Here is a 16,082-nt window from a genome sequence, read left to right on the forward strand (position 1 = left end):
GGGAGGGGAGGGCGACAGCTATTCACACTCTTTATAATTAGAAGTGGAACTAAAATTTCTCAGTGTAAGTATTTTGCCCCCTGAAGAGAAAAAAGAGCCAGCAATAACGTCAAAACCAACAAAGATTCTCTTTTAATGACTCAGACCCAAAAATCAGGGGGGAAAAAAAAAGATGAAAGCACCCACCCTCCTTGAGCCCTAAACACCCTACTTCAACACAAATTAAGTGAACACTTTCCACAAAGGTTATGAGAAACATAAAGTAGCAAAGAAATACAGAACCGATATTTAATCTGGATTATTCATGTCTACAAGGAGCTCTGGTAGTGTACTGGTTACGATTTAGGTTGCTAACCTCAAGGTCAGCAATTTGAAACTACAGGTTGTTCCACAGGAGAAAGAGTAGGCTTTCTGCTCCCGTAAAATTTTACAGCCTCAGAAATCTTATACAGGGTCATTATGAGTTGGAACCAACTCCATGGCACCTCACCAAACAACCAACCAACCAATTCATTATCTATAAGGGGTTTTTTCAGAGTTATGGAAAACTTGTATTATTTTTTAATCCCATTTCCCCACAATCTTTATGATGTCTCCTCATATCCACACCAATATCCCATCATAGAGGATACAGAAAAGTCTTTACTTTTCTGTATCCTTTGAGGACAATAAAACACTGGCAAAACATATTAGTATTAATGAGATGTCAAGTCAAAGACCAATAAAATGATGCCAATAAGAGGGTAAGTCAAAAAGCATTGAACTACAGTTTCAGGTCATGCACGTGCAAGACTATTCCACACAAAACATGTTTAAATATGTCTGCAGACAAGGTCTCTCAGTAGTAAGTTTCACACTTGTCTAAATCTCATTATGGTGCCTTCAATAAACAAGATCCAATCAAAACAGTGGCTTACAAGCGGATCTGCTGGGTCAGTTCAATTCAAGGCAGAGAGGTCAGCTCAGAAAGTTATGGCAACTATTTTCTGTAATTCTAAAGGTAACCTTGATAGATTCTCTCCAAGTACACAGGAGGATCATGGGAACTTACAGGAAGAAGTTTTAAGAAAATTGAAAACTGGTTAGAAGAAGGACAAGTTTCACTGAGGAATGTTTCCCTTCACCACAATGCAGCTGCTCATTCTTCAAGGTAGCAAACGATGTCCTACAGGAATTTCATTGGGAAACCTTACTCCATCTACCACACTGCCCTGATCTTACCTTTTCAGACTTCTTTTTTGTTTCCAAACTACAGAACATTGAAAAAGAACATGATTTGAGTCCCTCGAAGATGCCCAAACTGCCACTGTGATGTGGTATAACTGAAAAAGCACTAAATTCTTCAGGGATGGAAACACCTCCATCAGAAGTGTATAGACTTATATGGACAATACATTGGGAAACGGCAGTTTCATGTTTTGATATTAAGGTTTCTATGACTTCATAGCAGTACTTTTTGACTTACCCTCATACATTCAAGCAATGTGCAAGCCTCAAGTCACAGGGAATGGATGACTAGGTGCACAGGAACTATTATATGCTGCAGGAGAATCAATTCCCAACTGAGGAACATGGCATATCAGGAAAACACCTGAGGAACAAATGCGCTCCCACCTGGACCACTCAGGAGTCCTGGTATGGGGCTGTGGATTATTACACTGGACTACAAGGTCAGTTTGAACTGTAGAGTTATTAGTTCAAGCTCACCAGCTGCTCCTCAGAAACCCTATACAGGGTTGCTATAAATCGAAACTGACTCAATGGCACTTAACAACAATAACAACCTGAATCTCAAGTTATAGAAGGTGCCTTCCATGCGTAGCTCTAGGTAAAGTATTCAATATGCATCACTCATTATGGAGCCAATGACTCTATGCAACATTGTATCATATGATATAATTATGTTGTTGTTAAGTGCTGTCGAATCGGTCTGACCCACAGCGACCCTGTATAGGGTTTCCAAGGAGCAGCTGGTAAGCTTGAACCACCGACCTTGCAGTTCAAACGGCTTTGCGGTCTGGAACATTAACCCACAGCGCCACACCAGGACTCCGACATAATTATGTAGCATGTGATAAAATTATTTTAAATAGTTTGTTTTTACTAAAGAATACAGAAAATATTTGTACTGCATATCAATCATGGAGGATATAATCTCAATTCCATTTATTCAACTATCATTTATTGAGCACCTGTTATGTGCTAGGTCTAGGTACAACAACAACATCTTGTATAGAAACAGAGGAGGAAGCAGTTATCTGGAGGAGACAGCAAAGACTTCTCCAAAGAGAACGTGACAGTCCTGCTAGGTTAGGAATAATACATTGGGTATATTCCCTACCCAAAGACACACAGAAGGATAAACTCTTTAGTCTCAGGTGGGTCAGTGGAAACCATCTCTAGTTCACCTTCTTCCCTTTGGTGGAGGACCTATGACTAGCCCTAGAGACGTACCCTTTTATGGTCTCCACAACTTCAATTGGGGGCTCCAACAAGTTTAATTTACCCATGAAGCCTCATAAGGCTTCAGATGCTCCAGCCACCAACGCAATAATGCCCTCACAAAAGCCTAAGAAAGTCAGAAATCCAAGGACGGCTTCTAACTCTATCCTTTGAGGCTCTGGACCAAGTTTTATATCACTGTCAAGTGTCTCCCACTCTTCATAGATCATTTTGTTGTTGTAAAGTGCCTTTGAGTCGGTTCTGACTCATAGGACACTGTATAAGGTTTCTGTGGCATTTAAAATTTTTGCGCGAGCAGTAAGCCTCATCTTTCCTGTCCTCCACCCTCCAGAGTGGCTAGCAGACTCGAACTGCAGACCTTGTGGTTCACAGTCCAATGCTTATTATATGGAACCACCATGATCCTTCACAGATCATGGATCTATCACAGATCAGACAAAACACATCAGTTCTCAGAACACAATCTTTCAGCCCCAAGGCCTTGTTGCTGTGGGTTAATGCGATGGACTACAAGGTCAGTCTGAATCACAAGGTCAGTGGTTCAAGCTTACCAGCCGCTCCTTAGAAACCCTATACAGGGTTGCTACAAGTCAGAACCAACTTGATGGTACTTAACAACAACAACATCAACAAGTTCCGTGAAGAGGAGGCATAGAAATAATTTGGTTGAGGTGGAAAGAGTTTAGCACCATTTAATTTCCCAGTTATTGGCATTTTAACTGTAAACATCCCTAACTGTGATCACTTTTTAAGGACTATTCCATGCAGGTCTACAGGCAAATAACTAAAACACAATGCTTCTCTAGTATCCCTAGAAATACTGCATGGATTACATTTCTACCCAGAGACCATCATTATCAATTATCTATCAGACCCCTAGTTTCTTACACTGAGAATTAACTGCCATACTCCCGTAGTCCATGACTGACTAAGCAATCCAGGTTTTTAGGGAGAGAGAAGACTGCAGTATGAAAGCACCCATTTCGAATGAAATGCAGGAAAGTGTGCCCTCTTCTGGATATGTACCCATGGGTTCAAATCCCAGCTTTGCCATAAGCACTACCTTTATAGTCATTTCCTCTCTCTTCACTTTTCTCATCTATAAACAAAGACACTAGACTACATGAGCTCTACATTCTCTCCAGTCTTTTTTTTTTTTTTAAACAATTTTCTCTGTTCCTTGATACCAGTTTTGAAAGGCTACTGGAACCTTCCTGCAAGGAGCCACAGTACTAATCTGATCATCTGCTAGAGTGAGCCTGCACTAGCTGAACCAAAAAGCAGTTTCTTGTAGAGGTGAAGCAAAGTGCCTGCCATCCAAGCTGCAAACTGGCATCAGACTATACAGACAGCTCAACTGGTGAAAAGAGACAAACTGTATACTAGTTATTAATGCTTATCAGCATAAAATGATACTGAAATACACAATGTGTGCTTCTCCCTATTATTTGCAAACACCATTAATTATCCCAGCAACACAGGATTAAAACGTTCCTCTTCAGTCTATCTCGTACTACAGGGCCAAAGGACAAAATCCTCTCCACTCAGTCACACAGTCACTTACAAAGACTACACACAGATTTTGTTATACAAACAGTAAAGATGCCCTCTTTCCCCAGCCACCCTAGCCTAGAAACAGTAGCAGCAGAAGCCCAACAGTGACACCTGCTGGAGAAACAGACACAAGGGCTAATTCATCAGCTGGGGACTGTTGGCCCCTGAGAAAGTAGCAGAAGAACCAGGTTCAGCACCCATTTGTTGGTGCTAATGATTTACACCAGAATGAAGTTATGACAAATTAGTGACCCTTCTTTAAAGGATGTGTAATTAGAGCATTTTACAACGTAGCTCATGATTTAGTCAATCAATGTTTGATGATTTATGATCACTTATGAACAGATCAAAAGACATAAACATCCCCAACCAAAGACAATGGTTTCCTAGGGAGAAGAATGGATTTAGTTAGGGTTCCAAGAGGGACTTTTGATTTCTCTGAATTAACATACTGTTTACAGTGAGAGCCATTATTTTTAATGAAAACAATACATATATATAAAAATTTGTTTAGAGCAAGATGAAAGGGACAATGAATTTTTAAATGCTTAAAACTTCCTTTTATACCTCAAATACATAATGCATTTTGTCACCCCAAAAAATAATGAAATGAGTACTTAAAAATTTGGGGTGAATCCTTACTGGCTTTTAATTTTAAATGGCCTGCTTTACTAAACAATCATTACTAATATTCTAGGTTTTAATATGGTAGCCACTAGCCAAATGTGGCTATTTAAATAAATTTATATAAGTTAAAAAATTTTAAATAGAAACAATTTCCCCTCAGATCAGTTTAACCCATTATTTCTAATGGCCTAAAAGCACATGTGGCTACAGGTGCCCAGATCTAGGCTATTTCTATCACCATCAAAGTTTCATCAGATAGCATTACTCTAGAGAAACATTCAAGTATAGGCAGATGGCGCTATAGGAGGTCTAGGTGGGAGGAGTGGAGAGTGGCTGTAGAAGAAAGGAGGCTGGGCTAGTGTCAGATTATAAATACATGGAAGTTCGTTCATTATACTTTTCTCTATATTTGAAGATTTCCATAATAAAATTTTAAGTAAAAGAAAAGAAATAAAAATGGTCCACTGACACACGGAGTTACTTCACTTGTAAGATGGGAAACTTACACAGTTTCTGAGGAAATCAGAAATGTTTAATGCAAAGCAAAAACAGAGTACATGTACTTGTCAGTAAGTGATGGGGTCCTTATATGGAGCAGTAGGATAAGCACTGGTCTTGGCTGAACTACAAGGTCAGAGGTTCAAATCCACCAGTCACTCGTCGGAAACCCTATACAGGGTCGTTATGAGTTGGAACCAAGAGACAACAGCACTCAACAACAAAAGTACGTGGTTTATTTTAAGCTACTTGGATGTTTCTCAGAACAACACGTGGGAAGAGATACTGCTAAAGCAAGAGGAACAGAAGCTGACCAGATGCCCAACGGTAACATGGAAACAGGAATTGGTAATCTTCTTAGAGAAAAAACTGCTTTCAAGGTATTACCGATAAGAAATTTTTGAGGTGAATGCCCATTATTATCCTTGCTACCTTCTCTCCTCTCTTGACAAGGGGGAAGGCCAGAGTTCCAAGCTCCTCACATGGACCACTGTGAAAGCAAAATACTCCGAAGCCTTTGTCTACTTTTCACATCCAAACAAATCTCACTGTTTCCCACCCCAACCCCTTAGTAATCACCTACTATCTTGCATAGAACTCCTGGTGCAGTGCTGTAGGATCACCAATGGACTGTGAAACACAAGGTCAGCAGTTCAAATGCACCAGCTGCTCCTCAGAAACCCTCCCTATACTGGGTCGCTATAAGTCAGAACCAACTCAACAGCACTTAAACAACATCTTGCACATCTTTCCTTTCCTCTCTTATATGTGCCAGTCTCCTAAAATTTTTTAAAAAAGCTTTCTAGCTTTCTAGATGGAATTTTATAAAGTCTTCTCTGAGGTCAGACTGCAGTGAATCTTAGTATCGTATCATGAAGGACCAGTTCATATCATATCATGGTGCAATGGCTAACTGCTTAACAGAAAGGTTGGTAATTCAATCCTACACAGCTGTTTCAAGGGAGAAAGCCCTGGCAATCTGCTCCTATGCAGATGACAGCCTCGAAACTCTAGGGTACACTTTTACTCTGTCACATGGGGTCGAAAATCAAATACAGAGAATGAAATGGACAACATCTAACACCACTGCCATTTAATGAAACATTGTGTCATTTTTTTCATATAATTTTTTGAAAGTCAGTCTTACCTTCACCATAGCATTGTATGTTTCCAGTAGGCAGAGACAATGTATTATACTTCTTTTGTATTCCCCACAGTGCCTAGCATACGGCTGAGAAAATCAGAACCATTCAAGAAATACTTATTGACTGAGTGACTATCTGCAGCATCCTCCCAAAATAACAAGTACATTATGTGCACAATCCATATTCCCATCCTTGTTAGTAGCTTATGTCAAAGAAATTTCAGTAGCTTCAAAAGAGGATGTAAGCAGAGCAATATGCTGTTTGGATCCAACAGGCATATTCTGGGAGTTGGTGATTACGCTAGATTTGACCTTTAGAGAATTACAGAAAGAAGTCCCTAATAAATCAAGAGAGATGAGCACACAGCCATACATGGAACATGTAGTAGGCGATCAACTACACCCACTGTATTTCTTCCATGAAAGAGCTGGCTGGGATGCCAATTCGAGCATGGAGAGGCCTTCCTTCCATGAATTACTCTTCTCCCCACCCCAAGGTGAACGAACGTCCATCTGCAAGGTCTTTTTAAAGAATCTTAATTGAACAACTTGCTATCCAAAAACATCTATCTCTAAGAAAATATGACTTTCCTTGATACATATGTATTCTTTCTTTTCTTTTTGTCAAGTTGTAATGCTCTAAAAGATAAGGTTTAAGAGGTGAACACAATTGTCTAAAGTGACACAATCGAAGAAAGCCAACATGCTAATCTGTCCCAAGCCAGGTTCTCTCTTACTATTTATTCTGAGGCACTCTGAATAATTTGTCTGTATAATCCCTCAAAGTCAAAACAAGGGCAGATGATTCCATTACCTCATGTCTGTCTACCCTAACCTATGCTCTCCTTTCAAGGCTATAGGTCAAATGAGCTTAGTCAGAGAGAGCTAGCAGAATCAACTGACTCTACTGCTAAGCCCTATCCTATCTCTGGCAGTAGAGCAACATTTTCCAAAAAGAAGAAACAGATGCATGGGTCCCAAACACTCCAGATACAGCCATATGTATCTAGAACTGAGAGAAGAGACAGGAGAAAAGTTAAGAAATGAGGGAAACAGCAAGAGAGCACCTGCTTACCTCCTGAGTGAATCTTCCTCTGAGCTCTCGTCAGGCATATCCTGATGTAAGGCCTCCTGTGAGAAAGTTCCAGATCGGCTGGACTGAGTGTAAATTCTCTCCCAGTGGCCCGTCTCCTGGTTAAAGGCCACTCCCACAGTTCTCTCTTCCTGCGGACTAGCAGAGCTGCTCAACTCCAGCCTGCTGGAGGTGGGTGTTCGATTCTCAGTCCGCTCAAGAGGTGGCAACTGGCTGCCACTTGATGGCATGCCCTCAAAGGTACTGGGGACCTGCCAGGAGGAGCTAGGCTCACTAGAGGAGTAGTTAGGTGTGGTTCTTTCCCAACGTAAGGTATCGTTGTTGAAGGTCAGGAGATTGTGACAAGCACGACAGCGATTCAGGTGGCCACGTGACAAATTGGAGTTGTTCTCACTGCTGTGTGGGGTGGGCTGGTGTGAGGGGCCTGGTCTCTCAGATTCAATGTTATTATTGAGCATTTCCTGGGCCTGTTGGGTCTGTGGAGCTTCCCCACTCAGGCTCTGGTCCAGCTCCTGAAGTCGGTCATATTCCAGGAAGAAGCGTCTCAGGTCACATTGAAGTTCATGGCGAATGCTGCCTGAGTTGTTTTGGCTGGAACCATTGCCTCCATCTGACTCAGTTGCCAACCCAGAAGCTGGAAAACCCCTCCCTTCTGTGGCTGAAGTGTACACAGATGCCTGAGAGCCACCTTCCTGCTGTCTCAGCACAGACAGCAAACTCACTGAAGAGGCACTGGTTCTAGGCGGGGGCATGGACTCAGCTTCAGAACGGGAGTTCAGACTGAGTACTGTTCGTGTCCACTCAGATCCTGTCAGCCCGGGAGCTAGTTCTCGGTGATACCTAGAAGGGTGGCTAGACAGAGAGCCTCCCAAAGAGCGCCGGGTGGGACCCAGACTGAGGTTGCGGAGCGTGTTGCCGGCGGTGCTGCTCTGGACTGTACTGAAGGCAGACGGCCGGTTCAGGAGGCCCTGGTCCTGCTGCGCTGACGAGGCCTGCTCCGGGGGATGGAAGGGCTCGGTCTGTACAAAAGAAAAGGAAGGGGTAGTAGCTCTGGCAGAAGCAGGGGGAACACTGTCCTGGTGTGGCAAGAGGGAAGGACCTCGAGTGCCAGAGCAGCGGCTACAAAGGCACAGGATCCCAAGGTGCTGGCAGCACTCAGCTGTGGGGTAACTGACCCGCTGTCGGAGCCTGATGTAAGCGGAAGTCCTGGGACGCTCCATTGTGGACTGAGGGGGAGGCGGTGGGGGTGAGGGGGTAGCAGAATCTTGCACCGTGCTTTGCTCTCCCACCTGGATGCCAGAGGAGCGGGAGGACAGCATGTGCAGGAAATTATGGAGGAGAGGTGTCCGACGAACTGGCTGTGATTGCAGGAGGGCGCGCTGGCGGTAATGGGATAATTCCGTCCCATCTATGGGGATCTCGGGTTCCTCATCACCCTGCAGCATGGGCCAGGTAGGGCAGGGGGACAGAGCAAAGTGGTTAGGTGGAACCTCCAAGTCATTCAAGAAGACTAGTTACTGGTAATCACCCAAGGAAAATCACCTTCATAGACAAAAGTTCTCGACGCCTAAGCACTAAGAAGTAATAGCTGGATCATGATAAGGAATCATCATATGCTATTAAATTATTCACTTTCAATTAGCAACACATCTGAATGAGTACAGCTGGTAAATCAACGCTCTACAACATGGAGGCAATAAGGAGAAGCAAAATGTCAACCAGTCAGAGACAAAGAATGACAAGCCCTCCAACAGGGCCTGGTTACTTCTAGAGAAGCATTGCTCAGGGGCTTCAGAATGGGCTCTATGGTAAGGTGATGGTTACAACAGCAAATACACAGTCTGAAGCTTGTTTTGGATCTTGACTGAAAGAAGAACTTGCACGCCGAGTCCGATATAATCAGAATTAGAGCATCAATTCAGAACGGAAGCCACAATTTACATGGAGGTGAAAATGCTGACTAACTTACCTGTTGATTAGAGGGGTTAACAATTGCTGTGAGTAAGTAGTGTCCAAGGGGATCAAATCTCACCAGACTGAAAACACAGGAGACGAAAGAGACAAACATACAAAGAGAAATTATATTAACCGAGAACAGGAAACTAGAACTCTAATTTTAATGATAATTGTGGGATTATCTAAACAGCTACTTTAAACTAAAGACTTTCCAAACTTTCAAAAAGATTAAAATAAAATAAAGCACAGTATCTCTCGTTATCGCTTTACACTTGCCAAAATAAGGAAATATTCATCAGTAAAATAATAATATCACTTTTGAAAAACACCCAGCCTTTCATTCCAGGAAAAAGCTACACCATAAGTGCCATTTGCCTCCTCTATGAGCCCATGATAATGATAAAGCAACAGAATACACCCGTGTTCTGCCACGGATTCCGTTCTCTCCTCGCTTAGCAGCTATGTTATTAAGAACCATGAGTTCTGGTGGCAGTACACACACAATCCCGGTGACATAGCCTATGTAGGCTACAAAATCAGCCTATATCCAACTGCAACAGCAAGTGCACCCAAAGAAGGCAATTTCTCAACTTTAATGTGTTTCAGGAAATATGTGTTTTGATTTTAAGGGTTCAATAAATTATCAACTAAAAGATTTGATATGTGCTTACACCTCCATCTTCCAGTTGAGAAACACAACACACATGAGCAATTACCCACCAACCTACTAAAACGCCACCTAAATATCTCTCAGGTTTCCCAGAGAGGGTTCTATCCTGAACCCAGAGAACTTTAAACCTAAAATCAATTCAATGATTCATATCTATAGAAAACCAGAGGATGAGGTCAGTAAGAAACATGTGAAATGAATAAAATTAACTGCTTCCTTACTTATTGGCCAGCTGCTTTGAAAGTAGGAGGAGTCAGAAGGATAACAATCTACCCTACCTAGTAATAACAAGCTCTCTATCATGCTGGTCCTATGCTAACATCACTGATGGGACACAGGAACTCACCGGACCCTTTCCATCTCACTAGCCGTCTTCACCACAGCAAAGGGCTCCCGACGACTCCAATCCCAGAAGTGGATCTCATTGGCAGTGGCAATCAGTAGGAGCTGAGCCGTAGGGTGGAAAGCCAGAGAGGCAATCGCGTTGTTGCTGTCTGTGAACCAGCTCTCACTGCCACCCTATGAGAGCAACCCAAATAATCCCATGTTTCAAGGAGCCAGAAGATGGGGTAAACAATTTCAAGAAAAGTCCATTTAAAGTAAAATGACCATTTGCAGGGTCCACTTTAAGTATGCCCCTTGTACAATGGATGTAAAAGAGCTGTGATGTGGTAGTGCTGCCCATTTATCATACAAATGTTTCTATCAGCTCAGTTCTCCATCCACAATCCACAAACATGAGGACCCCCTCAGTTCCTTATTCTGAAGCCTACAAACATGCAATCCTGGTGAACAGCATGGTGCATATCAACCCACTGGCCAGTCACCAGGAACAAAGCCCTTCCCCAGTAGATTATGAACATCTTGCTTTGATAAGCATGATCAGAGAACAGTACAATCCTTGCTTTAAGACAATAAAAAGCCACCTTGAACCTCCTCTGCTATGTTACAACAGGCAAATGGAGAAATAGTTATAGGGTGTTCATTTCAGAATGAAGGACTATGAGCTCGACTTCCTATCAGTTAAGTAATGACTATCATATACTCAGACACAGCCCTAAGATCTTGGCCAGTCTCTCCTCCAGTGTTAAGAATTCAATAGTAAACAAGCCTCTGCATTTAGAATACCAGAGAAAAGGGCAGACTGAGGAAATACTTACATGTAAATCCCAAATTCTAACCTCCCCATCAAGGCAGCCAGAAGCAATAAGTCCTGAGATGGTGGGATGAAAAGTAACACACCACGGTGTGCGGCGGTGCCCAATCAGTGAGTGAACACACTTGCCCGTCTTCACTTCCGTAATATAGATGTTATGGTTCACATGCGTGGAAGCCAGGAGAGTCCTAGGGAATCAGAGTAGGAAGTGAACTGAGAAGCATGTGGGAGGGCAACAAACTTTATCGGCTCCGGACAACACAGAAAGCTAATTCTATTATTCCCCATGCCAGCATGAGAAAAACTAAGCTTTCGGTATTAAGCAACATATCTATAAATACCAGAAACTCTCTGATCTTTAAAGTGTTTGGCTTCTCCATACTGTCCCCAAATAACTCACATGACCTTTAGAGAATATTTATTTTTTTTGCTGAGAAAATGAACACACCATTGGTGGGCTATGTCACATAGGCAAAGGATTGTTACTGAGAAATTTTCAAAGTTTTGGTCCTTATCCCCATTATTTTTACAATTATGGTTACACTTTCATACCCTTTCTTATAGACTGACAAAGCCCTGTTCATACAGGACATCAAACAGTCTTTAGGGATTGGACTTGGAAGACAAAGCTAGGCCAATCAACAGAAAAAAGCACCATCATAAGTTGTAAAGTTAAATTCTAGGTAAGTACTCTGTACCTGTCAGGGCTGAAGGCCAATAAGAAGGTAGACCGTGGGCTATCTGGAAGTTCCACTCTCTGGGAGACCAAAAGAAAAAGAAAAAAAACAAAAAACAGTTAGTTAACGTATATGATACGCCATGGTACACCCTATCTCAAAACCAAATGAACCATTCTAGACTAGTATTCATTGTGTTGTTGTAATATGCCCTGGAGTCAGTTCCAACTCATAGCGACCCTGTACAGGGTTTTCGAGACTAGTATTGTATAGGCTTAAAAACTAGAGGCAATAATTAAGCTAGAAATTGAGAGACACAAATCTAATTTAACTTCAAGAAAAAAACATTTCTAGGCCATAAATTCATTCTACGTTAGAGATATAAAATCTCCCCGACTCTTAACCATTATCCCATGCTAAGCCCTATTCTACCATCATCCCTATATCCTATGTCAAAACTATTCACTTTGCTTACCTTGCCCTCCCATTTCATCCATCGGGTTTTATCTTCCACCAGCTCCTGCAGAAGCCGCTGAGCTCCCAAAGCCCGAGCGCCCCGTTCTCGCCCCCATAGTATCCGGACAGCATTCTTCTCTGGGACAACCTTCATGGCGCTCAGTGGCCACCGTCACTCTAGAAACAGGAACTGAAGGAGCAAGCAATAGCTCCACACACTCTGAAGCAGCTACAATGAGGCCATTCAGGTCCTTGTAAGTTGTCTTCATGGAACTCTAAGAAATGGAAGAGAATACTGTCAAAGAACACTCTTTGACAAAGGCAACAACATAAAAGAATTGTACCTTAAGCACTTGTTGTTAAGTGGCGTAAAGTCAGTTCTGACTCACAGAGACCCTGGACAAGGTTCCCAAGGAACGGCTAGTAGGTTTCAACTGCCAACATGGTGGCTAGCAGTTTAGTGGTTATCTTACAGTGCCGCACCTGGATGCCTCAGTTTTTAGATAGCAATGTCTATTCGATTTCCTAGGAAGAGCACTTAACAACAACAACCACCTAAAATCCAGTGTGCAACACAATAACAACTACTGCTAGTTCTAGTTCCAGAACAGATGATAGAAGGAGGAAAAAAGAACATTTTCCGGTCCTTTTTCTCATTCGCCACAAGCCTAAAGGACATAAAACTGTATCACAAAATAAAATTCCAATAAAATGTCAAAGAGCAACATGCAACCAAGAATACATTATGGTTCCTGCATACAATGGAATAAACAGCCTGACAAAATGGTGTTTCAAAAGAATGTCTACATATGTACAATGCAATAGTCACTGCAGTCTTGTTTCAACTCTATCATCAAAAAATTTTATTATACAGAAAAGTTGAAAAAATCGTCCAATTAAACACTCATTACTCACCACCTAGCCTCAAGAATTGTTCAAATTTTGTCCAATTTGCTTTATCTATATCAAGGGTGGGGAAGATCTGGCCCTCAGGCCATGTAAGGCATGAGAAACTATTTGGTCTGGCCCTGCCAAGGCAACTGTAGCCATCACATTGTTGTTGTTGTTAAGTGCCATCGAGTCAGTTCTGATTCATAGCAACCCTTTGCAAGATAGATTTCCAAGAAGCAGCTGGTGGGTTTGAACTACTGACCCTCTGGTTCAAAATCTAGTGCTTAACCTACAGTACATCACATTATTGTAGTTAAGTGATGTTGAGTCGATTCTGATCCATAGCGACCCTGTATAGGGTTTTCGAGGAACAGATGGTGAGCTTGAAACGCCGATATTGCAGTTCAAACAGCTTTGCAGTCAGGCGCATTAACCCACAACGCCACATCAGGGGCGAGTTAATGAAATGTTTTACCAAATATAATAGTAAATAGTAAAGTAAATTCCACCCACTCCTCTGTCAGTTTGTCATACTGTGGTGGCTTGTGGGTTATTGTGATTCTGACAGCTATGCCTCGGGAATTTTAAATACCAGCAGGGTCACCCATTGTTGACAGGATACAGGTGAGCTTCCAGACCAAAACAGAAAAGGAGGAAAGAATGATGAACTACTTTGAATATTTAGTCACTGAAAACCTTATGAATAGCAGAGAAACACTGTCAGATACAGCCAGAAAATGAGCCCCTCAGATTGGAAGGCACTAAAAATGCGACTGGGGAAGAGCTGCCTTCTCAAAGTAAAGTTAATCATGATGATGCAAATGGAGTAAAGCCCAAGGGAAAAAAGCCCGCGTGACCTTCATGTGCTGATGGGCCACAACTCAAAATGAACACAAAGAGCTGTAAACATCCACTGAAAATTGTAACATGGAATGAACGAAGTATGAATCTGGAAAAACTGGAAATTGTCAAAAATGAAATGGAACACATAAACATCGATATCTTAGGCATTAGTGAGCTGAAATGGACTGGTATTGGCCATTTTGAATCTGACGACCACATGGTTTACTATGCCGGGAATAACAAATTGAAGAGGAATGGTGTTGCATTCATTGTCAAAAAGAATATATCCAGATCAGTCATGTGGTTCAAGGCTGTCTGATAGGATAATATTCATGCACCTACAGGGTCGCTATGAGACGGAACTGACTACAAGGTACATAACCACCAACAACCACAGGGAAGCCCAGTTAATGCCACTATTATTCAAATTTATGCACCAACCACTAAAGCCAGTGAGGAAGAAGTAGAAGAATTCTACCAACTTCGTCAATCTGAAATCGATGAAACATGCAATCAAGATGTATTGATCATTACTGGTGACTGGAATGCAAAGGTTGGGAACAAAGAGGAAGTATCAGTAGTTGGAAAATATGGTCTTGGTGATAGAAATGATGCTGGAGAACACATGATAGAATTCTGCAAAACCAATGATTTGTTCGTTTCAAAGAACAAATTATTAGACAGCATAAGAGACGACTATATACATGGACCTCACCAGATGGAATACTTAGAAATCAAATTGACTACATCTGCAGAAAGAGATAATGGAAAATATCATCAGTCCAAACAAAGCCGGGACAGACTGGAACAGACCATCAATTACTCATATGCAAATTACAACTGAAACTGAAGAAACTGAAAACAAGTCCACGAGGGCCAAAATAAGACCTTGAATATATCCCACCTGAATTTAGAGATCATCTGAAGAACAGATTTGATACATTAAACACTAAAAACTGAAGACCAGAAGAGTTGTGGGATGACATCAAGAATATCATACAGGAAGAATGCAAAAAGGCATTGAGAAGACAAGAAGGAAAAGGTAAAAATGGATGTCAGAAGAGACACTGAAACTTGCTCTGCAGCATAAAGATGCTAAAGCAAATGGAAGAAATGAGGAAGTACAACAGCTGAACAGAAAATTTCAAAGACCAGCTCAAGAAGATAAAGCCAAATATTACAACAAAATGTGAAAAGATCTGGAATCAAAAAACCAAAAAGGAAGAACACGATCAGCATTTCTTGAGCTGGGGGAACTGAAGAAAACATTCAAGCCTCGATTTTCATTATTGAAAGATTCTCTGGGAAGACGGAAGATCAGGTGGAAGTGCAGTGACGAGCTCTGCAGGAAACAACACAGAATACAGGACTAAGAAGGCTCAGAGGATGGTCCCAGAACTCTGAACTACATATAAAGGAGTATTTGGAAGGTTGGAAGACTTACAACTTGGAAGTTTGTGGCAGAAGCAAAAAATCCATTGCTTCCTGGTTCGGGACATCCAGCTGATCCAGGAGCCGCCCTTTTGTGTGGGGCCAAGGCGGGGAAAGGATCAGAGCAGCAAAGGACACCTGACAGCAGCAGAGATAGAGGTGTGGACATTTTTTTGTTGGTCCCTTGCTGTCTGCATACTTCCATTCTGGTAACTATAGGGGTGTCTGAACTAGTGGACACCCGAGCCCCACCCTCAGAGGGTTCTACAACGCATGTGCATAGTTTCCACTTAAAACCAAACGCCCGACAGGTACTCAGCCCAAGAGCAGGCCTTGAACTTTTCTTGTTTGCTTTTTGTTCTGTTTTTTAACACAGGAAAGAGAAGGGCAGGGCTGTAGGAGCTACAGATTCTTTTTTCTTTCTTTCTTTTTTTAATTTTTAAAGAATAATTTTTTTCTTCCTTCTTTTTCTTCTTTCGCTCCTCTCTCTTTTCTGTGAATAGAGACTGCAGTATCAGTCTTGTTTTCATTGTTGCTGTTTTTTAGTGTTTTGGTTTTTTTTTTTTTGCTGTTATATGTTCCCCCTTCTGCCTTTGGAGGACTTTTTGTCTCCCTATATTACA

At 41.9% G+C, this 16,082-nt stretch overlaps 1 protein-coding gene across 3 annotated transcripts in view; it reads right to left on the bottom strand.

The window, feature by feature from the left end:
* The window catches only part of AMBRA1 (autophagy/beclin-1 regulator 1), a 148,897-nt gene extending 136,449 nt beyond the window's left edge, over positions 1-12,448 (bottom strand). For 2 of the 3 annotated variants that reach the window (XM_006865059.1, XM_006865058.1), the window contains exons 1-7: positions 12,314-12,448; positions 11,860-11,918; positions 11,166-11,349; positions 10,352-10,524; positions 9,349-9,415; positions 8,669-8,815; positions 7,362-8,398 (exon numbers count right to left, since the gene is read on the bottom strand). In XM_006865059.1, coding sequence (XP_006865121.1) covers positions 7,362-8,398; positions 8,669-8,815; positions 9,349-9,415; positions 10,352-10,524; positions 11,166-11,349; positions 11,860-11,918; positions 12,314-12,448 — 1,802 coding nt within the window. Of the gene's footprint in view, positions 1-7,361; positions 8,816-9,348; positions 9,416-10,351; positions 10,525-11,165; positions 11,350-11,859; positions 11,919-12,313 lie in introns of all 3 variants that reach the window. The other variant, XM_006865057.1, reaches the window with a different exon arrangement.
* Positions 12,449-16,082: the final 3,634 nt, after the last annotated feature.

Source organism: Chrysochloris asiatica, unplaced genomic scaffold (genome assembly GCF_000296735.1).
Source record: "Chrysochloris asiatica unplaced genomic scaffold, ChrAsi1.0 scaffold00075, whole genome shotgun sequence".
Classification (NCBI taxonomy): Eukaryota; Metazoa; Chordata; class Mammalia; order Afrosoricida; family Chrysochloridae; genus Chrysochloris; species Chrysochloris asiatica.